This window comes from Macaca mulatta, chromosome 14 (genome assembly GCF_049350105.2).
Source record: "Macaca mulatta isolate MMU2019108-1 chromosome 14, T2T-MMU8v2.0, whole genome shotgun sequence".
Classification (NCBI taxonomy): Eukaryota; Metazoa; Chordata; class Mammalia; order Primates; family Cercopithecidae; genus Macaca; species Macaca mulatta.
Window position 1 is genome coordinate 100,806,947 of NC_133419.1, and position 25,420 is coordinate 100,832,366.

Sequence of the window (25,420 nt, forward strand, 5' to 3'; positions counted from 1 at the left end):
CTGCCTTTTTCCAAACACAACTCCTATAAGCTCGACATTGCCACTTACCCAGAACAGACTTAAGACTGGGAAATAGAAGTCCAGGAGACAAATCAACCACAGCGTTTTATTTCTAATTGTATAGCTTTTATTCTCCTGTCTTGAGCCTTTTCCTCACTCCTCCCCAATAACTAAACCAACCTATTGTATTTAACATACATAAGATACAAGATCAGTGTCCAGAATCTCTTAAGTACTATCTCTTTTGATAGTTGCAGGTACTCTCTTTCCCTCCAGCACTTTAATGCTTTCTAATGAATAATTTTTGAGATATTTTTCAGATGTTTGTGTGTGTACATATAGCTCACTTTCTACCTACTCAAGGTGTCTCAGGAGGTTAAAAAAAAGTAGAAAAGAAACCTTTCTGAATAGTTTGCCAAGTTTCTCAGCCCACTCTATTGCTAAGTGTTAACTTTATGAAGTCTATGAAGTCTTTCAGGAGAAATCTCCTTAGACTGGGGATATCTTCACCTTGTTTTGGCTCCTCTTAAGTTTAGAGTCAAATTTGTAGCCAACTCCCAATAATTTACAAAAACATGTAGTGTATATTCCTAAATTCCTGTTTTGCCCTGCAGACTTCTTACCATGCTTATTTTATCTTCACCTGGAATTCCTCAACTTGTTTTATGTGTTTATTTATTATTATTGAGGCAAATACATATTTTAAGCTGCCTCAAATACTTCGTGGAACAATACAGGGATGAAGAGAGTAACTGAAGAATATCAAGAAGGAAGGAAGACAAGAATACAAAAAGGAAGAGGAGGAGGAAGGAAGGGAGGGAGAGGGAAGAAAAAAAGGAAGAAAGCAAAGAAAAAACTAAAGTCTTTGTGTATGTGTATGTGTGTTCGTGTATTTATAGCTCACATTTAGAGAAATGGTGTGAAGTGTTACATGATAAATGTTCATGGAATGTATTTGGTCACTCATGAGTGTGTCTATGACAAGCTGGGCTTTGAGGACTTGGGCTTATATACCTATTTGGTGACCCAGACTCGTGTGAGCTATGAACAGTTGGCCCAAGTAGGTATGATTAATTCATTTATATATCTATATCCTTTACAGTTTTTCTTCAGAACCAGTACCTAACACAGTGTTCAATGTATAGTATGCATTGAATAAATATTTGTTAAATAAATTCATAAAATGGTTTGTCTTACATGTGATCAATATGGCTCAAATCTCCCATCCCAAGTCTACATTCTATCATCTCAAGCTCTTAATAACATCTATTATTGTATGTTTTTCATTTTTCTTTTGCATAGTTCTTCTAGGATGAATAGGTGCAATAATTCTGCAAGCTACTGTTCTAGTTACAGCTCTCCTTTTAAACCTTGCGTGAGCTTCTTAACTCAGAAAAAGAAAGGTCAGAGCAGAGACAAAGTCTAGGGCCCTATGACTTTTGATCACAAAATTTCTCCTCCAGTTTCTTAACTTGACTATTTGTACATGTGCTTTGAAGTAAGTCCAGGAAGATATTTATTTCAGTTTGTAATTTGAACCTGAATTTTAGAGTCTTTGTGTTGTGATTTTTATTTTTACTCTCCTTTTTTTTTTTCCTGTAAAGGTAAAAAATAGAACATATGAACACATATTTTTGACCTTGTGTAATTGCAATAAAACAATTCAAGCCCATATCTATAAAAGGGCTTTGTCTTTTTTTCCATTTATCTTCTTGGTATATGTAATGTATCATCTATTAAGATACCATAATAAACACTGAACCTGCACATATAACCACTGAAAGATTTCCAAGTTCTCTGAATACATCCAAAGAAATTAACTCCTTTCTCAGTGAGAGATGAACAGACAGCTAAATTTTCACTAAGACTATTCAGTCTAACCACCATTCCCATCAACCAATAATTTTTTCACATAAACTTTCTGCCTTAGATCAACCATAATCTTGCCTGGAACAGGGATCACTTTTACATTATAGATAATAATGTTTTACTTTTCTTTATAGTAGGAAAGAGTCAAGTGGGAAATGTACATACCCCGTGAAAGTACAGACTTTTTTTTAGTATTTCTCTATATGTCTTTAAGAAAGAAAAAAAATCTACTCACAATTAAAAAAAGGAAAAAAAATCTTTGGGCTTCTGGTGCTATAGTTCCCAGGAAATAATGACACAGAGAGAATTCTATGAGGAAATGTTAAATTGTGCTTGTATTAACAGCTGGCACAAAATAAAGCAATTACAGTGAAATATTATCTTTTGGGTCATTGGGATCTCAAAACACAATTTAGGTCACAATTATTCTATAATCTTCTTTTCTTAGTGTGTTTAATTTCTAGGGCATGCCTGTACTTCAGTTCCTCAGAAACAGACATTAATTCAGGACTGTTTTCTATTAAAACAATCTTGTAAATACAATAGGTTGATTTGAAATGTCATAAAAATAAGCATAATATAAACTTGTAGTAAGTGTATTGAAATAGATATTTATGTTTTAGAAACCATTTTAAAAATTCATTAAAAATAAATTGATATCCAAATTGCCTTCCAGAATTTATAGATTCAATGAAGACAAAAAGAGGAAAGTGAAATCACATAATCCCTATAGATGTTAAATTCAGACATGGTGGCTTTCTCCTATAATCCCAGTACTTTGTGAGGCAGAGGCCACAGGATTGCTTGAGACAAGTCTGGGCAACATAGCGAGACTCTGTCTCTACGAAAAATTTGAAAAATTAGCTGAATGTGCTAGCCCGTATCTGTAGTCCCAGCTACTTTGGAGGCTGAGGCTGGAGGATTTCTTGACCCCAGGAGTTACTGATTGCACTGAGTTATGATCACACCATGCACTCTGGCCTGGGCGACATAGGGACGAGGCTCTCAAAATATATATTAAAGCCCTGTCACAACCACTGCCTCACTATCCTGTGTTGTATTTCCAGGAGTAAAGTAAAAGGAAGTCAAATTAAAAATCTTGCCATGCTTTGATTTCATATTAAGATCATTTTTTGGAAAAAAGCCTCTAAGAATCAGTGCGTATGAGTTGAAAGCCATGATTTGCATATATTTGTTACAGACAAATGTCTATGTTGTATTACCTCATACATACAAAGTTCAAAGCGAGACAAGCATAATATTTGGTAATAGAAATCAGAGCAGTAACCTTGTAGGTACATGTATTTGAAAATTACTGACTTGATTTTTACTGCTCCAGAAGTTAGTGTGTATATTTTTTAAATAACAATCCCCCAGAAAAGTAGAACTAGAATTGCTCTTTTCTTTTGTCTTGCTACTTTATGAAAAGCTTAACTGTTTATAAAGAAACATTGAATTTTGTATAAAATCCTAAATACATTCTGCAATAATGAATACTTCTCTATTTATTTGGTATCATGTATTCACTGTTTATTAGACCCCCATGATTTTGGATGTGTTTAAGAAGATTTGGTTATACATTCAGCAAAATAATAAGTAAATTGTTAGTCATCTCAAAAATATATATATAGAATTTTTCTTAAAGGGCTATAGACTTGTAATTTATCTCCTTCATATCCAGTAGTATATTTTCTTGATTGTTCAATTTATTTGTCAAATTAACATTAAATTTGAAGCCCTACCTTGTATTGCTACAAAGCATATTATTTTAGCGTGAAATAATTACAATATATTTTTAAAATCTCTTTTACAATTTGTGCCTAATGGAAGAAATGGAAGAACATTTCTAAGAAGCATTTCTTAACATGGAAACATGAGTTTATTCATAAATAATATTGAACTCCTACCATTTTCAATAAAGTAGTCTAAAAATTGTCTTATTGATCAACCTAGCCCAAGAAAAGGGAAAGGGGAGTATTACTGAGATATAAATAGTTTAATAAGCAATAATAGAATTACAAATAAAATTACACATCATTCCCTTTTGGACTATTTTCTTTTTAGGAAGGTCTTTTCAAATTGTGTAAATGCAACATAGTTTAAGGGAAGGCAATTGAACTCCAATACTATAATCCCTCATACATAGAAGTGAGTGTTTCATGAGCTAATATTCCCAGACTAATCAAAATGGATGAGAGTAGTTAATTCACAGAGCCCATTCTAGGCTTTCATAAAATGAAAGTCACATAACTTTCTTATTCATATTTATAGAAAATAGTTTTTCTATTTTTATTATATTTTGTTAGAGCATACAAGTCTCTACTTTGGCATGCTCATGCTTGGTTTTACACATCCTTCTTAGCATGACATGTAATGAAGCAGCAGTTGGGACACCAAGGCCTCTCACCACTTCTATTTCTCTTCTCACTATGAGTGAATGGGCATTATCGGTAGTAGAAATATCAATATGTAAGAACTATTATGTAACTATTTGCGTTAAAAATACTATACTGCCTAGTTTCTGTCTATACTGGCAATTTGAATGGACTAAATAAAAATAAAGAATGTTTTTTCTATGGATGGCATAGATTTATTTCTATTGTGGTATTTAAAATTTGATGATGTAGATATATGTTAAAGCCCTCTTGTCACTGATTAACAAACAAAAGACACCTTGTCAAGATAATGACAGAAAGTAAGTACAAGTTAAAATCGTAGTAATCTTTACATTCTTTTTTGCCTTGGATCTAAATGTTGTATTATATTGACAGATCTGGGAAATTTTAGTGGCCGGACAAGAAGCGCCGTCTCTGTGAGGGAAGGCCAGGGTGTCGTTCTGATGTGCTCTCCTCCACCACACTCACCAGGTACAGTAGGATCCCATTCTTTGCTGCTGCTGCTCTATTTTGCTATGTGTTTATTCTTTTAGACAGTATATTGATGGGAGAACATTGCAGGTGAAATGTGCATGGTTTCCTTGACATATATCAGAGTGCCAGATGAGTAATTCAAGATCACGTACTCTAAATACCATTAGATGGGATGCTGAACTCCAATGATAAGATTGTTTTATTGCCATTCTAACTGTTGACTGTCATTGTTATGCCTCTGTCTGCCATCAGTGAAGAATATATTGCCTGGAGCACAAGGGAGGTGATAAACTGAGAGAATGAAACTTTTCAAAATAGTTTGGAGTATCAGAGTTGGGTTACCTGAATACCAACATGCATCTTGTTTCAAAAGAAAAACTGGACACTTAGTTGTTTATGGTGCTCTTTGCTACACTGGAATTAGAACTTCTAAGCAATGCTTTTTTTTTTTTTTGAGTTTCAAACAAAACTACAATTTAGTTAGTAATTTTTGGCTCTTTGAGGTCTTGTTTATAAAAGTCATGGGTAATTTTTGTGGCTTGAGGAAGCAGAAAACTAAACTGTACTCAGATTAATTATACGTACTTCTGCCAGCTCACACCTAATTATATCCATTTTGTTTGAGTTTTATAATTTGAGATGAGAACACCTTTGGAACTTAGTATAGCTTTACCATAGTATAAGTTAAGAGTGACCAGCATCAGTTAAAGAGAAAGAGAAAGAGCACAAGGAAGAACCAAGGAATGAAGGCCTTAGTTAACAACTGGTAACAGAATTGAAGGTCTTGGTATCTCAGTAATTTTTTCTTCTTTAATTAGAGTGATGGCCATATTTGTGTCTAGGTTATATTACCAGTGTAGTAATGGAGCCCAATTTGGCTCTACTGTACATATTTTTTAAATAATAAAATGGCCTACATTGATTTTCTTAAGGCTTCTTTATCTTTATCTGATCCCCCTTCTATATTTTTAATTGAAAGGAAAGTATGCTGCATATCAACAGGAACATATTTTTGAAAACATTTTTATTTGAAACTCAGATAATAATTACAATTAGGAATAATTGTTGAGTTATACCCCTCCAATTCCTGTACATCAATCCAGTTACTCCAGTCTTTCTGTAAAAAGTCTGGGGACTTCACAGTAAACATATCTAGTCTTACCTGTATCTAAATCCAGATTTAGGTTCTTTCAAAACATCTGTTTTAATTTTTTTAATGGATAACACAAAAATTTATATTACATTTAGGGAAATTGTATGGCATTGATATAGATCATGTCTCATATTGGTTATTAAACAGATTTCATCCAAAGGGGGTATTAGTTGAATAATTGTTAGAGATTACAAAAAAGGGAAAAAGAAGAGGAAGGAGAAAGAGAATATAACAGGCTTTATAGAGGATGAATGAATCCATCACTAGAATGACAGGAGTTAACAACATAAAGTGACCCCTGTGAGAAAATAAGCAAGGTATTCTGAGATATGATCTCATTTTAAGGCTGTTGGAATGTGTATTTTTAAATAAAGTGAAATGGAAAAGAATAATATAGAAATCAAAACTGCAGGAATACACTTAAATAAATTATCCAATTTGCAGAGAAGACCATATACAGATTTATGGTGGGAGAATATAGTACAATATAGTAAGATAAGCATAAGATAAGAATAGGCACTAATGACTGATTAAATAAATAATAATGTGATCTCTGATTGAGATCAATATATGTAAATGACTGTTCAATCGTCGTGTTTTACAACCGAACTCATCCTCTTGACCAAGGCCAACTTGATATGTTATTACCAACAGTTGCAATCTCTCAATTGCCACATTTACAAGCTTCCTTTTTTTCTGAACAGCATCCACTATCTTCTACTCACTCCTTTTGTACCCTGATTCCAGAAGTCCTTTAATGTCATGGAAATGTGCAAATCATTGATCCTACCCCATTTTCATTCTACTCCACCTCCTTTGATTCTCACTTTTCTCATTCAGTTATTGTCATATTCTTTTATACAGCTTCAATTTTGTCATCTCTCTTTTGCTTTCTCACAATGACATTCTAATTTGCAAAACCCTAATCACGATATAGATCCAACTCTTAGCCTACTGCATATATGAGTCTATTCAGGTTAATATTACTGTTAAATAATCCCCAAAACCAAAGCACACACAGAAAACAAACAAAAAACCAGTTATGCAGACTGCTGTCAATTTAAAAGAAAAATGATGAACTTCACATGCATCTTAATATTACCGAGAATTTTTTTAAAAACCTATTATTTTTACTATAGTCAAATGTTGTATGTGTCTTCCCCAGCTCACTCTCAGGCGATAAACATGCATCCTATTACGTTGTGAAAGAGAAAGCAATTAGAAGATAACCTCCACAAGCCCTCATCACCAAGTCACACAGCAATTAGCATTTGTAGCCATACACTCTGACTTCCCATTTTTTAGTATATGGTACAGTATAGCATAGTGTGGTATAGTATAGTATAGGTCAGATACAAAAGAATTTCCTTTTCAAAGGTTTGGCTTATTCAGAGTCCGCGTTCTTCGTTCCCTACTTCCAAGGCCAAACTAACTTCCTTATCTTTTGTTCCTCCCTATTTTAATTTCAGTAAACAACTTCCCCACCCGTCCTTATCTACAGAGCCCACATTTGCTACCCACTCTGTAAATTACCCCTCCCATCGCAACTGCTTTTCCCACTGAAACTGCCCTTCCTGCAAGTGTAACCACATTCCTGCATCTTTCAAGTTAGTCAATCAGGTTCAGTTTAGATTGTGCGGTCCAACTCCAGCCAGTGGAGGCAGGACACAGTAGCAGGGACAAGCTGCGTTAAGGATAAAAACCCCTTCCCTCCTTTGTTCAGTGTGCTCTCGTGACCAGACTTGTGAGCAACATTCTTCTGCAAAAGTAAATTTTGCCTTGCTGAGAAATCCTTTCTTTATATGCTCTTTTTTTTTTTTTTTTTTTTTATTATACTTTAAGTTCTAGGGTACATGCGCATAACGTGCAGGTTTGTTACATATGTATACTTGTGCCATGTTGCTGTGCTGCACCCATCGACTCGTCATTTACATCAGGTATAAATCCTATGCAATCCCTCCCTCCTCCCCCCTCCCCATAATAGGCCCCGGTGTGTGATGTCCTCCTTCCTGAGTCCAAGTGATTTCATTGTTCAGTTCCCACCTATGAGTGAGAACATGCAGTGTTTGGTTTTCTGTTCTTGTGATAGTTTGCTAAGAATGATGGTTTCCAGCTGCATCCATGTCACTACAAAGGACACAAACTCATCCTTTTTTATGGCTGCATAGTATTCCATGGTGTATATGTGCCACATTTTCTTAATCCAGTCTGTCACTGATGGACATTTGGGTTGATTCCAAGTCTTTGCTATTGTGAATAGTGCTGCAATGAACATACATGTGCATGTGTCTTTATAGCAGCATGATTTATAATCCTTTGGGTATATCCCCAGTAATGGGATGGCTGGGTCACTCCAAGCTTTACTTCTAAGAGTATAGTATAGCATATACATTGCTGCAGTTCTAAGACTAATCCCTCAACTTGTGTGTGCTGTAGTTCATCTTTTTTTGCCTACTTTAAGAAATTGTTTCAGCAGTACCCCTTCTTCTGCATTTGTATCAGAGATTGATTCCTCTTCTGGAGTAGTCCCATCAACATGGAGACCTGCTATTCTTGCCTCCATATAAAACTAAAACAAAGTAAAATTCCCTTGTCCAGTGCCCTCTTCATTCAGCTACTACATGATTTTTGCTTTCCCTTTACAGTAATATTTCAAAAACTTTCTTTTTATACTGTATCCAATTCCATTCCTCTCAGTCAGTGTGTTTCTCTCTCTTCCCCCTCTTTTTGTCTCTACTCTCTTTCTCTTTTTAACAGATTCATTGACACGCATTTTTTAATCCCATAAAATTCACCCATTTTAAGTATACAGTTCAATGAGTTTTAGTACATTTATATAATTGTGTCTTCATCACCAGAACTCAAAAGATACTTCTATCATTTCAAAAAGTCATTCAGTCCCTCTCCTACTCATGTCCCTGGGCAATTTTTGCTATGCTTTCTTTCTCTATAGTTTTGACTTTTCTAGAAAATTTATTTTATTTAAGACATCTTTTTGCCATGTTACTCAGTCTGGTCTCGAACTCCTAGGCTTAAGTGATCCTCTCACCTGTAATCCCAAAGTGCTGGGATTATAGACATGAGCCACTGGGCCCAACCAGAAATTTCATTTTAATGCAATCATACAATCTGCAGTCTATGTATGCATATCTGTGGGTGTTTGGTTTCTTTTACTTGGCAGAATCTGTCTGAGATTCATCTATATCATGGAATGTATCAATAGTTTATTGCTTTATATTGCTGAATAGTATTTCATTTTAAGGACACATTCCATTTTGTGTATCCATTTGGATTATTTTCAGTTCTCATGTGGGTCACTTCTTTCTCCACAAAACACTATTTTCACTTAGCTTAAAAGATTCCTCACTCTTGATATTCCTCCACTCTTTCTTCTTAATCTCCTTTGCTGATTTGTCTCATCTCCTCAAACTCTTAATTTTATGGTCCCCCAAGTGTCAGTACTATAACTTCTTATTTCCTTAATAAACTCACACTTTGTTAGTTTTCACCTGATAATAAAGATTTAAATGTCTAAGTAGCTAAAATCTCCCTAACATACATCTCTATCCCAGACTCAGGCTTGTATGTATATCCAACTCCTGTCAGTATTTTAATTTAGTTGGCTAATAGGCACTTCACTCTTAACCATATCTAAATCTGAACTCCTGGTTCTTTCTTCCCCAAACCTTCTCTAGCTACAGTCTTTTCCACCTCTATTAATATAAATTTCATTCCTTACATCAGGCCTCAGGCCATTCTTCACTTCTCACTTTCTCTAAACCCCACATACAAACCATTGGTAATTTTATTGGTGTCAGCCCACTTTCTGGTCCATAGACAAGAACTTCTTGCTGTGTACTCATATGGTGGAAGGGGCCAGAGAGCTCTCTAGGGCCTCGTTTATAAGTGTACTAATCTCATTCATGAGGGCTTCACTCTCATGACTTAATCACTTACCAAAACTCTCGCCTCTTAATACCAGCACTTTGGGGGTTAGGATTTCAACATACTACTTTTGAAGGGACATAAACATTCAGACCATAGAAGGTGATATTTGGAGATGGGGCTTTTTTTAGTTTTATATGAGGCCTTGAGGGTGGAGCCTGTATGATAAGATTAATGACTTTATTAGAAGAGACACCAGAGAGCTCTCTTTCTCTACTGAATGTGAGAAAACAAAGGTGTCCATCTGCAAACCAGAAAGAAAATCCTCATCAGAAGCCAAACATGCTGTCACCTAATCCCAGACTTCCAGCCTCCATAACTGTGAGAAAATAAATTTCTGTTGTTTAAGTCACTCAATCTGTGGTATGTTGTTATGGCAACTTGAGCGGACTAATACATCATCTCATTCAGCTTAATATCAAAGCCAAAGTCATTACCATCGCTTGGAGAACCCTCACCATTTGCCTCCACTTGATCTCTCTGACCTCACCTACTGCTTTCCCTCCTACTCTCTTTACTGTAGTTATCGTCATCTCCTTGATGTCTCAAACAACCAGACAAGCTCCTGCCTTAAGGCCCTTGCACTAGCTATTCCCTAGGCCTGGATCATGACCAGGTATATGAATGGCTGACTCCCTCACATCCATGTCTTCATTTAAATATCACCTTAGTAAAACCTTTTCTGATCTTCCTCTTTGATTTCCACTCCACAATTCGTTTATCCAGCTTTGCTTTATTTTTCTCCATAATACTCACAGCATTCCATATACTGCCTTTATTTTTCTCCGTAATACTCATAGCATTCCATATACTCACACATTTACTTACTTAGTTGTTCATAGTTTGTCTCCTTTGGTTACAATGCAAATTCTACTAAGACATAAATTTTGTAGGTTTTGTTCACTGTTATTACCCCAGTGCCTAGGACAGAGTATCAGCTCAAAAATATTTATTGAATTAATCTATGTATAATATTCAGAAATATATGAAATGAGCCAAGATTTTAATAAATATCAGAAACTTTGATGGAAAAGTCATAAATAAGAATAGGAAAAAACAGATCAGCTATGTAACAAGAAAACCTTTCTTAAAATTTACCTTTTTCTCATAATTATGTTGTGAAATGGTGCATTAATTTTAGTGCCTTGCCTTGTTTGCTTAAAAGAAGAACTTGGAAACTATCTTGGGAAAATATAGTCAAAAATACTTGCTGAAGTAACATAATATATTGGTCCATTTTCATATTGCTCTGAAGAAATACCTGAGACCAGGTAATTTATAAAGAAAAAGAGGTTTAATGGACTCCCAGTTTCACTTGGCTGGAGGGCCTCCCAATTATGGCAGAAACTGAAGGAGGGGCAAAGGTGCATCTTACGTGGTGGCAGGCAAGAGAGCGTGTGCAAGGGAACTGCTATTTCTAAAGCCACCAGATCTTGTGAGACTTACTCACCATCATGAGAACTCACCATCATGGGAAAAATCCACCCCCCTGATTCGGTTACCTGTCACTGGATCTGTCCCACAACACGTGGGGATTATAAAAGCTACAGTTCAATATGAGATTTGGGTGGGGACATGCCAAACCGAATTACAAAGGAAGTGAGAAAAGAATAATCCAGGGTAAAGTTTCTGATCTGACATTTAATAGCAGTGACTTCAACACTGCCTTTGGGTGGAATGAGATTAATATTATGAAATTAGTAAGTAGCCTGATACATGCTAGAAATCTTAGACCCAAGTTTCTGTTTCATCCAAATAGTCTTGTAGATTATCATAGCATACTTGTTCAACTGATGCTTGATTGTATTTGGTTTCCCAATCTTGTCTTGCTTCCTTTTTTCAAATCAAAATTAGAGTTTTTTATTTTATCTATCAGAACAATACAGTGTAAAGTGTCAAGAGTCAAATTTTATTGTTTTTATCTTTCCAAGAAGTTATATGTTCCTTCAGTATACAAAATTTACCACCTTCCAATTTGTATTCCCAATATGTAGCACAGTGTCTGATCCTTACTAAGTTTTCATTAAATGCATGTTAAATAACTGAGTGAAATGCTGATTCTAATAGTTGAATTTTGCAAGGTTTTAGACAATTCCTGTCAGCCTTCTGGTATTAGCTCATTGTATCCTGTATTCATGACAGATATTTAGGTCACTTAATATCACATTCTTGTATTGCTATTTCAAAGTGTAGCAGCTACTATGATTCAGTGGAAGCTGTATGAAATGATAAAACAATTTATACATCAGAGAAGATTAAACATTATTCAGAAACAGCCCACAGATCCATTATCCTGTTACCTCAAACAGAGGTACAATGCCCATTTTTCGTCAAATAAAAGCAAAAGCTTGGATTGACTTGATAGCTAAATTTCTGAGTTATCTTCTCAAGAGATCAATATTAATCCCTGTCAGCAACATATGTACATGAAAATACCTTGTTTGGATACTGAGGTGGTTATTCATCTACAAGATAATAAATATATATATTTGAAATGTTAATATGTTAGCCCAAATGAGTTTTGATTGCCAAAAAATGTCTTTTTCAGTTTAGTAATTTTGAAGTTGAGGGTTATATTGTAAAGAAAGGCTCTGTGAAAATGTAGAAATAGCCTCATAAAACCTATAAACCTATATAAAATTGTTTTACTATTTAGAAGCTATCATTTATACTTTCTACATAAATAAGTCATTTATTACTGTTTTACTTACATATTTGATTTTATTTTGTACCAAAACATTTAAAAGCTTACATTGAAGTGGAACCTGTAATTTTTAAATAAAGCATAATGCTATAGTAAAAGATATATGAATATACCACTTTATGGTATAATAATCATGTAATCCTTAAAAAATATCTGAAACTTAAAAATTATTGTCATCCCTATAGTATTGATGAGGAATCTAAACATCAGAAAGATTAAGTGAAACACTTAAGGTCTCATACACAGTAAGGGGCGGAACCAGTACTTCAACGTTTGATATATTTAATACTATATAATGTGGATTTTGTGTAAAGCTATACTAAAACCTTTATAGCAATAACACAAATGAAAACTTTTAAACAATAGAATCAAGAACTTCTTAAAAATAATGTGAATTTTATCAAATACTTACCTTCATTCAATAAACATAGATATAGTACCTATCTTTTAACTAATGAGTTTAGCCTATTTACATTTATTTCTACCATCTTATTTTGTACTTGTTACCCTGTTTTTGATTTTTTTTTAAATTTTAGATTCACAGGGTACATGTATATGTGTGTTACGTGTTTGATGCTGGGATTTGGGCTCCCAATGATCCTGTCATCCAAGTAGTAAACATACTACCTGATAGGTAGTTTGTCAACCCTTCCCACCCCCATTTTGGAACCGCCAGTGTTTATTATTACCATCTTGTGTCCGCATGTACCCAAAGTTTGGCTGTCACTTGGTGAAAGCATGCTGTATTTGGTTTTCTGTTTCTGCATTAATTTGCTTAGGATAATGGCCTCCAGCTGCATCCATGTTGCTAGAAGAGATATAATTTTGCTCTTTTGTGTAGCTGTGTAGTATTCCATGGTGTGTATTTGCCACATTTATTTTCTTCAACCCACCGTTAATGGGAACCTGAGTTGAATCCATGTTTTTGTTATTATGAATAGTGCTGTGATAAACGTACTACTACAGATGTCTTTTTGGGAAAACTATTTATTTTCTTTGGGGTGTATACCCAGTAATGGGATTGCTAAGTTGAATGGTAATTCTATTTTTACTTCTTTGGGAAATGTCCAAACTGCTTTCCACAGGGACTGAGCTAATTTGCATTGCCATGAAAAATGCGTAAATATTCCCTTTTCTCTGTAACCTCACCAATATGTATGTATGTATGTATGTATGTATGTATGTATCTATCTATCTGTCTGTCTGTCTGTCTGTCTGTCTATCTGATTGAGTCTTGCTCTGTTGCCAGGCTGGAGTGCAGTGGCATGATCTCAGCTCACTGCAACCTCCACCTCCTGGCTTCAAGCGATTTCCCTGCCTCAGCCTTCCGAGTAGCTGGTACTACAGGTGTACGCCACCATGTCCAGTTAATTTTTTGTGTTTTAGTAGAGACAGGGTTTCACCATGTTGGAAACGATGATCTCAATCTCCTGACCTCATGGTCTGCCTGCCTCTGCCTCCCAAAGTGCTGGGGTTACGGGCATAAGCCACCATACCCAGCATCTATTATTTTTGTTTTACTTTTTAATACTAGTCATTCTGGCTGGTATAATCACCATGTTATCTCATTGTGATTTTCATTTGCATCTCTCTCATAATTAGTGGTGTTGAACAGTTTTACGTCTTTGCTGGCTGCTTGTATGTTTTCTTTTGAGAAGTATCTATCTATATCCTTTGCCTACTTTTTGGTTTTGTTGCATTTGCTTTTGAGAACTTAATCATAAATTTTTTGCCTAGGTCAGTGTCTAGAGAGTGTTTCTTAGGTTCTCTTCCACGATTTTTTATAGTTTGAGGTCTTACATTTAAGTGTGTAATCATTCTTGAGTTAATTTTTGTGTATTGTGAGAGATAGGGGTCCAACTTAATTATTCTGCTTATGGTTAGCCAGTTTTCCCAGAACCATTTAGTGAATAGGGTATCCTTTCCCTATTGTTTATTTTTGTCAATTTCTTGAAGATCAATTGGTTGTGGCTATGCAGCTTTAATTCAGGGGCCTCTATTCCGTTCCATTTGTCTGTGTGTACAAGTACTATACTGTTTTGGTTACTATAGCCTTGTTGTATAGTTTGAAGTGGTTACCACACGTTTTCTATGCTTTATTTGCCCTCTTTTTACTTTCACTCATTTTTATTGTATGTTTTTTAATTGTAGTTTTCCTTCTATTCTCTTCAAAATTTAATATTTTATTTGCTGTTTTCAAAATTACATGTAAAATTTTAATGTGGCTATTTAACATTATTTTTGAACACTTTCAATGCAATTGTTTTTGGTGATTAATGAATCTGGTAATTCAAACAGAATTTGAAGAAGAAATTTGTGTAAATTTATGGCTCTATGAAATACAATACCTAAGAAATGAAGAATTTGGTTTAGGATAGGAAAAGATTAGTTGAGTTGTGAACACATGAAGTCTTATATATCTACAGGTATCTCAGAAAACTGGATATAAATATCCAGTTCTTGGTATACCTGACTCCCTAAAAGTGCAAAACCACAGACAGGTATATCTCACTTAAATATGCTCTCCAAACAATCAGTTTCTCTATCATCACTCCTCCAGTTATAGGTGGAGTTGTGGTGGTATGCATATCCATCATGGCGAATACTAGTGCTGCAGGTACATTGGATCTCAGAGGGAAGGAAAAGAAAATCATAATAATCCGTTAAATAGGAAGTGCCAAGGCAACTGGAGTAAGTGCATAAAGTGAATATTTGCAGACTAAACTTATTTTATTTATACATATAAGCTCTGAGCCATCATAGAATATAGCTGAATTTATAATGTAATGAGCTATATAGCAAAGCTTATGCCTGAGCACACAGCAAACATAGTGCGTAATGCATTTGGTTGTTCCTTTAATACTCCTTCATTGCAAACACTCTAACACATAGTATATCCAGTTTGGAAAGAATAGTCAAAATGCAGTGGACACTGAAGGACTGAAGACGCTGGCCTCTTTCTAGATGCTAAATCTAAGCAACCCCTCATTTCTGTTGGCCTTGAGACTCCTTAGAAGTATTGGTTAGAGTAGAGCAAAGAGGTCTTCAGTTTTTGTGTATGAGCCGTAACACTTCAGCTGGGGCATTTCCTATTATAGAAATAAACAAAAGATAATTTTTGTTGTGTGGGGTTGTTTTTTTTTTAATTCTAAATACTTTTTCCTCAACCTAGTTTAAGACAGGTGGACAGATTCACCATTCTCAAAACCACTGTGAAAGCAGATAAGGTATAAGTAAACAAATCCAGAGAATACAAGAGGTAACCCCAAGAACACTATGATGAAAGAATACCAGATATTCTCTGCTTCTAAATAGCTATACTATACCATCATATTTTACCTGGGATTTGGACTTAGACATCCAAGGGTTCTCATCCTGGCTCTGACACTTACCACTGGTCTGTCTGTTAAATTAAGCTTTACCTTGCCTGTGAAGAAGAAATAATAAAAGCTACCTCACAGCATTGTTGTCAGAATTAAGAGGTAGTTTATGTAAGCTAATTAGCTCGATGGTTGGAGGACAGTGAGCATTAAATTAACTTTGTCTTGAAGATCTGTCTTCAAAAACCCTCTTTAAAATGCAAATGCTTTTCAGAAAGGGGTTGCCTTAAATCATTATCTGCTAACATTAATTAACAGTTGGGAGAGATTAGTTGACATCAAGCTGACAAGGCAACTAGAAGATGAATGGCACTTGGAAATGGGAATCTCAGAGTTTAAGAAGGGGAAGGGATCAAAAAAAGGAAAAATGAATCCTGACAGTTAAGTGAAAGGGCATCAAGTATTATTGCTATCTTCAGGAGACCTCTTTATCTTAAAATAATGAATACCAGAAATTTTTCCCTTAAAACAAAGCTATGTAAAATGGCAACCAAAATTTCACAGATGTAAAAACAAAATATTTTTGATGATAGTTTTATTTAAAATGAGATTTTAGATTATACAATTTAAATCTCATAATTTAAAATGATGTAATTATAACAAGCACAAGAGAAAAAGAACAAGAGATTTTTTGGCATCCTTTATCATACAAAACAGTAAGATACCATGACACTCTACGCTTCAAAATTAACTTTTATACCACAATCACAAAAGGTAATTTTTCAAAAAATTAAGGATCTCAGCAAATTTCTAAAGATTTCTCTTATTTCAAATCACTATATGTTAAACTACATAAGATCTTTATTCTGTGAGAGTTTGCTATCACACAGACTTTCTTTTTTTTTTTTTTTTTGCTTTATTGGCCGAAGCTGTTTTCCAAATGTGTCTTTATTAATGAAACCGACAACTTTTACAAGATTACAGTTTTACTTTGATATATGTTAATCTTGTATTCTTACATTTTATAACGAACCTTATGCAAAAGAAATTGGCAAGATGGAAATAAATAGATTCTAGGAAGTGCAATTGAGTGAGACTAATTTTAAAAGTAATCAATTAGTCATTATTATGTGATTATGACTTTTTTTCTAAAAGGTTCTTGTAATTAGGGTGACTTGAGTTATATTATTTGGACAAAGAGAGCTCTATTTTTAAGTTTTGCCTAGAATCAGCCGTCTCTTTGGATAAATAGAAGCAAAGAAAATCAGTATTTTACGTTTTATATGTATCCTATTTTATCTTTATCCCTGTTTTATAAGTAAATTATTGTTGCCACCATGTTACAAATGGTAATATTGAAGCTCAGAGAGCAAGTTGCCTAAAATCCCATGGCTAATAAATAAAAACACAGAGATCCAGGTCTGTGTGATTTCAAACCCTTCGCCCTTTAGACTATATTATACGGTCCTCACTCATTGACTATATCGTATTGTATTAGTGTATTATCACACTGCTATGAAGACATTCCTGAGACTGGGTAATTTAGAAAGGAAACAGGTTTAATTGATTCACAGTTCTTCAGGGCTGGAGGCCTCAGGAAACTTAAAATCGTGGCAAAAGGGGAAGCAAATACATCCTTCTTCACATTGTGGCAGCAAGAAGTGCCAAGCAAAAGGGGGAAAAGCCCCTTAAAAAACCCTCACATCTCATGAGAACTCACTGTCACGAGAACAGCGTGAGGATAATCACTCTCATGATTAAATTAAAGGACCTCCCACCAGGTCCTTTCCACAACATGTGAGGATTATGCGAGTTACAATTCAAAATGAGATTTGTATGGAGTCCAGCCAAATCATACTATCGCACCCCTGGTCCCTCCCAAATCTCATGTCCTCACATTTCAAAACACAGTCATGCACTTCTAACAGTCCCCCAAAATCTTAATTAATTCCAGCATTAACTCAAAAGTCCAAGTCAAGTCTTATCTGAGACAAGGCAAATTCCTTCCCACTATGAGCCCCTAACATCAAAAGCAAGTCAGTTACTTCCTACATACTATGGGGGTACAGGCATTGGATAATTACACTAATTCCAAATGGGAGAAATTGGCAAAAATGAAGGAGTTACACATCCCGTGCAAGTCCTAAATCCAGCGGGGCAGTCAAATCTTAAAACTTAAGAATGATTTCCTTTGACTACATGTCTCACATCCAAGTCACACTGAGAGGTGGGCTCCCATGGCCTAGGGCAGCTCTGCCCCTCTAGCTTTGAAGGATACAGCCCCCTCCCAGCTGCCTTCATGGCCTGGCATTTTTTGTGACTTTTTGAGGCTCATGGTGCCACTGTCAGTGGATCTACCATTCTGGCATCTGGAGGACAGTGGACCTCTTCTCATAGCTACACTAGTCATTGCCCTAGTGGGGATTCTGTGTGGGGGCTCCAATCCCACATTTCCCTTCCACACTGCCTTAGCAGAGGTTCTCCATGAGGGCTCTGCCCCTGCAGCAAACTTCTGCCTGGACATCCAGGCACTCCCATACTCTGAAATCTAGGCAGAGGTTCCCAAACCTCAATTCTTGACCTCTGTGTACCTCCAGGCTCAACACCATGTGGAAGATGCCAAGGTGTGAGGCTTGCACCCTTTGAAGCCATGGCTTGAACTGTACCTTGACCCCTTTTAGCCACAGGTGGTATGCAGGGCACCAAGTCTTGAGTCTGCAAAAAGCAACAGGGCCCTGGACCTGGCTCACAAAAGCCTTTTCTCATCCTAGGCCTGTGGGCCTGTCATGGAAGGGGCTGCTATGAAGACCTCTGACATGATCTGGAGACATTTTCCTGATTGTCTTGGTGATTAACATTTGGTTCCTCATTACCTATGCATATTTCTCCAGCTGGCTTGAATTTCTCCTCAGAAAATGGGTTTTTCTTTCACATTTTCAGGCTGCAAATTTTCTGCAGACTTTTATACTCTGCTTCCCTTTTAAACATAAGTTCCAATTACAAACCTTATCTTTGTGAATGCATAAAACTGAATGCTTTTAAAAGCACCTAAGTCATATCTTGAATGCTTTGCTGCTTAGAAATTTCTTCTGTCAGATGCCCTAAATCATCTCTCTCTAAAGTTCAAAGTTCTACAGATCTCTAGGATGGCAGCAAAATGTTGCCAGTCTCTTTGTTAAAACAGAAAGGGTTACCTTTATTCCAGTTCCCAACAAGTTCCTCATCTCCATCTGAGACCACCTCAGCCTGGACTTCATTGTCCATATCACTGTCAGTATTTTGGTCAAAGCCATTCAACAAGCATCTAGGAGGTTCCAAACTTTCCCCCATCTTTCTGTCTTCTGAGCCCTCTAAGTGTCCAGGACATTCCAAACATTCCTACATTTTTTTTCTTCTTCTGAGCCCTTGGAACTTTTCCAACCTTTGCCTGTTACCCAGTTGCAAATTTGCTTCCACATTTTGGGTATCTTTTCAGCAGTGCCCCACTCTCTGTGGTGCCAGTTTACTGTATTAGTCCATTCTCATGCTGCTATGACGAAATACCTGAGACTGGGTAATTTATAAAGGAAAAACCTTTAATTGATTGACAGTTCTGCAGAGCTAGGGAGGCCTCAGGAAACTTACAATCATGGTGGAAGGGGAAGGAAACTATAGAACAAACTATAGAGTACCTAAGCTTTTGTTTATCTTACTACTGTATTCATTTTTTTCAGCTTCCTTGCCTTTGATCATTTCATTTCCAGTATTGTTGGCCCAGGCTCGAGTTCAGTGGGACTCAGCTCACTGCAACCTTCACCTCCCGAGTTCCAGCAATTCTCCTGTCTCAACCTCCCGAGTAGCTGGGATTACATGTGCTCACGACCATGCCTGGCTAATTTGTGTATTTTTAGTAGAGACGGGATTTCACCATGTTGGCCAGGGTGGTCTCTAACTCCTGACCTCAGGTGATCCACCCACCTCAGCCTCCTAAAGTGCTGGGATTACAGCATGAGCCACTGTGCCCAGCCAACTTGTATCATTTTTTAAAGTATACACCTTAAAATAACTGTAATATATGTATACATATTTCTTGGGCTCTAGGGTGAGAAGGATTCAATTTTGTCACTTATCAGCAATGTGACCTTGGGGAAGAAATATAACATGTTCTTACCATAATTCCTCATTTTCAAAATTTTACATGTATATATTGAAAGATTTAATGAGAAGATATAAGTATTTTACCCAGTTCCTGCTCTGTGGTAAATACTCTATCATTTAGTGATTATGATGATGATGCCCTCTTCATTTTATCCTTTTATGATTAAGTAACAAAGGATTTATTCTTCTCTCCTGGCCCCTTGCTTCCTCATCAGCATTCCTAAGTGCCTATAAACAAGTTTTCTTCTCTTGTCTAAATCTTGTCACATCGTTCACTGCATAACAGTCATTTATGACATCTGATTTTTCCTAGTTGATGTGGGCTACTGAGGAGGTACATGTATCTTTGTATCTTTTACAGATTTGCTAACACAGTCCTGGATGTTCTCAGGTACTTGATAACTACTGTTTATTAATTGTCCTAAACCAAAAAATAAGGCCTGAGTACCCCACTTTAAAGAGCTAATTTTCAGCACTTTGGGAGGCCGAGGCGGGCGGATCACAAGGTCAGGAGATCGAGACCACGGTGAAACCCCGTCTCTACTAAAAATACAAAAAATTAGCCGGGCGCGGTTGTGGGCGCCTGTAGTCCCAGCTACTCGGGAGGCTGAGGCAGGAGAATGGCGTGAACCCGGGAGGCGGAGCTTGCAGTGAGCCGAGATCGCGCCACTGCACTCCAGCCTGGGCGATAGAGCGAGACTCCGTCTCAAAAAAAAAAATAAAAAATAAAAAAAAAATAAAAAATAAAGAGCTAATTTTGTATATTTCAAAAGATAATGTTACCTTTCTTTTTATTTTTTCAATCAAGAAATATAGTGACATAGTTATTTGATCACATATAATATAAATCTTACTCTAGAGAAATAGAAACAAATAGAAAATGTTACCTTCTTTTAGGAATTTCAATTAATGCTCTCAGTTGGAAAAATAATATTTGAGTCAATCCTTTTTCTTTTCACTTATTAAACATGGATAATTAGCTTTATTGAGGTATATTAACATATAACGAACATCAGCAACTTTTTTTTTTCTTTTTTTTTTTTTGAGATGGAGTCTTGCTCTGTCGCCCAGGCTGCAATCTCGGCTCACTGCAAGCTCCGCCTCCTGGGTTCACACCATTCTCCTGCCTCAGCCTCCCGAGTAGCTGGGACTACAGGCGCTCGCCACCATGCCCGGATAATTTTTTGTATTTTTAGTAGAGACCGGGTTTCACCGTGTTAGCCAGGATGGTCTAGATCTCCTGACTTCGTGATCCACCCGCCTCGGCTTCCCAAAGTGCTGGGATTACAGGCGTGAGCCACAGCGCCTGGCCATCAGCAACTTTTAAGTGTATAATTGAATGAATTAAGATAAAAGAAGTCATGTAATCACTATCATAATCATGGCATAGAACATTTGCATCACCAAAAGAAGTTCCCCAATGCTCTTCCCTTTCCAATAAATTTTTCACCCAGTTCTCTTCTCAGATATTCATTGATGTGATTTCTGTCCCTATATTTTGTTTTGTCCAGAAATCTTTTAAGAAGAAATTATACAGTATGTTTCTTTCACTTGGCATAATGATTCTGAGATTCATGCATGTTGCCGAGTCAGTTAGGTTTTTCTTAAATAATTGCTGAATATTTCATTGTTGCAGTATATCAGATTAGTGTAAATGTAATTGTCGGTTTTGCCATTAAAACTAATAACAGAATCACAATTATGTTTGCACCAAACCTAATGCTTCAGGTGTTTATCCATTTATCAGTTGATGTAAATTTCAACTGCTTTCAATTTTCGACTAGTATGAATAAAGCTGCTATGTCATTAGAATATAAATCTTCAAGTGAAGAAGTATACGTCTTTTTGTGATTTTATGTTTTCATATTATAGGTACTTCATTTTCTCCATGAAAGTAACTTGCTTTCAGCATTTATATCTGTGGAGCTATAGGAAAATCTTGTTATTACCCTTTATGTTGCTATCATTCTATGTTTGAAAATTTATACACAGTTTTGATGATAGTATATATTGTTTGCAGCATTTTGGAATGAAATATATGGTTTTTTTCTGTGTAAATGTGGGGACTTTATAGCACATGTATTTTCCTCCTTTCATAGTTAACATTCTTTCAATTTCTATCTGAAGAAATCAAATATTAGTCATATAGACGCCATTAAAATGAAAGTACAAACAGCTGTGGTTATATTTACTTGCTTTTTCTTTCTCTTAGTTGAAGAATCTTTTTCTTAACCCAGAGTTCAGCTATATCTTTGCAGTTTCTAGACAGAAGCATTAGAAATTGTAAGCAGCCACATATATTAACACACATATTTTTGAGTTTAAATAACAATTGACAATTGTTTAAAAATCTCAATTTATATTAGAGGTCCACGTGCACATAATAAAAGCAATCAAGATATAATTGCTATGTTGTCTCATATAAACATTTTCTAAATTATTCTTATCTCCACCACCTCCATTTCTTTGAAGCAAGTAGAAAAAATAATTTAATATGTATAACGATTCTATGATAAAATTGAAAAAGTATGGGCTGGGCATGGTAACTCACGCCTGTAATCCCAGCACTTTGGGAGGCCACGGCGGGTGGATCCCCTGAGGTCAGGAGTTCAAGGCCACCCTGGCCAGCATGGTGAAACCCTGTGTCTACTAAAAATACAAAAATTATCCAGGTGGGAGGTATGTACCTGTAGTCAGGAGGCTGAGGTAGGAGAATCTCTTGAACCTGGGAGGCAGAGGTTGCAGTGAGCTGAGATCACACCACCGCACTTCAGCCTGGGCAACAGAGTGAGACTCAGCCTCAGGAAAAAAAAAAAAAAAAAAAAAAAACCACAGAAAGAAAGAAAAACAAACTATGATTTTATACAAACGCACACACACACAATGTGTGGGTGTATATATGGTGATTAGTCCTAAAACAATACGAATTACAAATGTTTATAATGGAAAAGTACTGATATCTAGAAAATACAAATTACAAATGTTCATAATGGAAAAGTACTGATATCTAGAAAATAGATCTCTAACATATATTTATCTTCGCATAGATGTATTATCTATATCAATATAATTTATAACATATAAACAATATTCCATGTTAAACATTATTTAATCCCTAATTTTTAATGGTTGCATGTATTCCAGAAAGATTATTTAATCTCTACTCTGATACTAGAAATTTGAGGGCATTTTTAAAAATATTTCTTATTGTAAATTGCTTTGCAGTGAGCATTAATAGAGAACTCTGTGTGTGTGTTTGTGTGTATGTATGTGTATGTGTGTGTGTTGTGTATATATTGTATGCATATATGTAATTATTTTTGATACTAAATTTCTAGTGGTGGAATTTCCTTGTGAGAAAATCAGTATTCACTTTGTTGATAAGTATTGCCAAAATGTCTTTCAAACAGAGTGTAACAATTTAAGTTAGCCTCACCTAGTCATTTGTGCACTAGTTGTGAAACTCTTTTCTCAGCCTGCTTGTACTCTTTAGTATTACCCTTTGCTTAAACCAATGAACTTTAAATTTCCAGACTACTTGTTAGTCCTCTGTAGAAGAGGTTGTGTGTAGAGCAAAGAGAACAAGTATATTTCCTGGCACCTCTTTTATCCTACCATGCTGGAATCCAGTTCACTTTTTAGGTTTATAGAGGGCATCCATTGCCATTCTCTTACATATGTTTTGATTTGCCTTCTCTACTTTTACGTTGTATTTCCACCAGGAATAATGAATCCTATCCCTTCCGTCAAATCTATTTCAAGAAAGATACTTTGCAAAGCAAAAGGTCTCCAAGTACACAGCTGTAGTCTCTCTTCAATGTTTGTAAGTCACAGTCATTATTTTTACCTCCTGCTGAAAACATTTGCAGGGGTTATTTAAAATATTCTTTACTTAAAGGTACTAAATAGCAGGGGTTGCAGACATAAGCATCCACCTGTCTACTGACTTATTCACTTAAAATACAACTAGCATGTTGCCTAAGCAAATGTACAGTAAGTTTTCTTTCAGTTGTTTCCATTTAGTAAAGTTCTAAAACTATAGAACTTTCTCTTTCTTTCCTTCCGACTATAATAGGAACTGGGTGAATATTATCCAATTAATTCTGTTACACAAAGGGCCTTATCTTTTTTCTTATCCTTTTTTCAAAAGGACACTGCCCGCTAAGTGCTTAGCAACAAGTAGCCTTTTTTTGAACAAGATGAGAAGAAATCCAGACTATCCTATAACAGTGAAAGAGTTGTATGTAAACCTTATGAAAAAGTCCAAACAATATCAGATAGTATAGGCTGATTTCTCTCTAGCTTGCTGCAAGGTTGGCATCCCAGAGAGGATCGGGGCATATGAGGAATAATAGTCCTGCAGATCAAGTAGCCAGATGTGACTAAGAAAACGATGAAAGTAAAATCTCAAGCACTACTGTCATCATTGTCTCATATTTATAAAGAAAACATTCCTTGTTGAGATGGAAATATATTGTGTTAAATGTAGGATTATCCTTAAATATTAACCACAGGCAAGGCAGGGAAATGTTAAAGAAATGTACATTTCATTAGTAAGGAAACAACCATAATATCTACGGAGTTCTTACCATATGAGAGGCACAGGGATGACTTTTACCACATGAAAGGCACAGAGCTAAGTGTATGTAATATAGTACATATAAGGTAGGTCTCCATATTCTATTTTCCTGGTAAAAGCACTAAAGGATAAAGAAAAAAACAACATGATTCTTTAGCTAGATCTATGATCTTTCTAAATTAAGATAGCTTTTTCAAATGGATTCCTTTTATAAAATATGTTGTTAATCAGAGTTCTTTAGAGCATAAAATACAATAAGCAGTGTAACTGTAATTAGAATATGTCCATGTGTGATGGGGAGACGAAAGTCAGCACCTAAGAGCTGCAGTTCTGAAATCTCTCTGCAAACCTGGTCTGGAGGATAGCCTTATAAATGCATTCTCTTATGCTGCTCTTACACATTGCAGAAAGGCATGAAGCTAACAAGCATTGAAAATGAGTGCCGTTAGACATGGTGGATCACTCACTGGAACCGTTCTTCCCCTCAGGGAGAATGAAAGTCTGGAGAGAGAAAACTGGCTGACCTCTCTCAATTAGCACAGTCTGAGTGCAGGCAGAATGGCCAGCAGTGACAGGGCTGTGCTTCGGGGATGTGTGGGCTTAGGCTGCAGTTCAGGTTATGTCAACAAGGATCACTCTGGGTGCCATTTTAGTGGCTCCATATTGTACATAAGAGAAAGACGGAAGGAGAAAAGATAAGGGAAAACTATGGGCTACTTTAAATGTACTTGAGAACTTTGCTTTTCCCTTAGGACATGAACTTTCTCTGCAGCTGCAGCTTGAAGCTTGACAAACAGGCCAGGAAGATGTGAAAGTACTCTAGTAGCAGCATTGCTTCTCCAG

At 35.9% G+C, this 25,420-nt stretch overlaps 1 protein-coding gene across 1 annotated transcript in view; it reads left to right on the forward strand.

Moving 5' to 3' along the window:
* Positions 1-25,420, forward strand: part of CNTN5 (contactin 5) — a 1,035,741-nt gene that overhangs the window by 570,669 nt on the left and 439,652 nt on the right. The window contains exon 6 of the mRNA XM_077964911.1: positions 4,641-4,736. Coding sequence (XP_077821037.1) covers positions 4,641-4,736 — 96 coding nt within the window. The remainder of the gene's footprint in view (positions 1-4,640; positions 4,737-25,420) is intronic.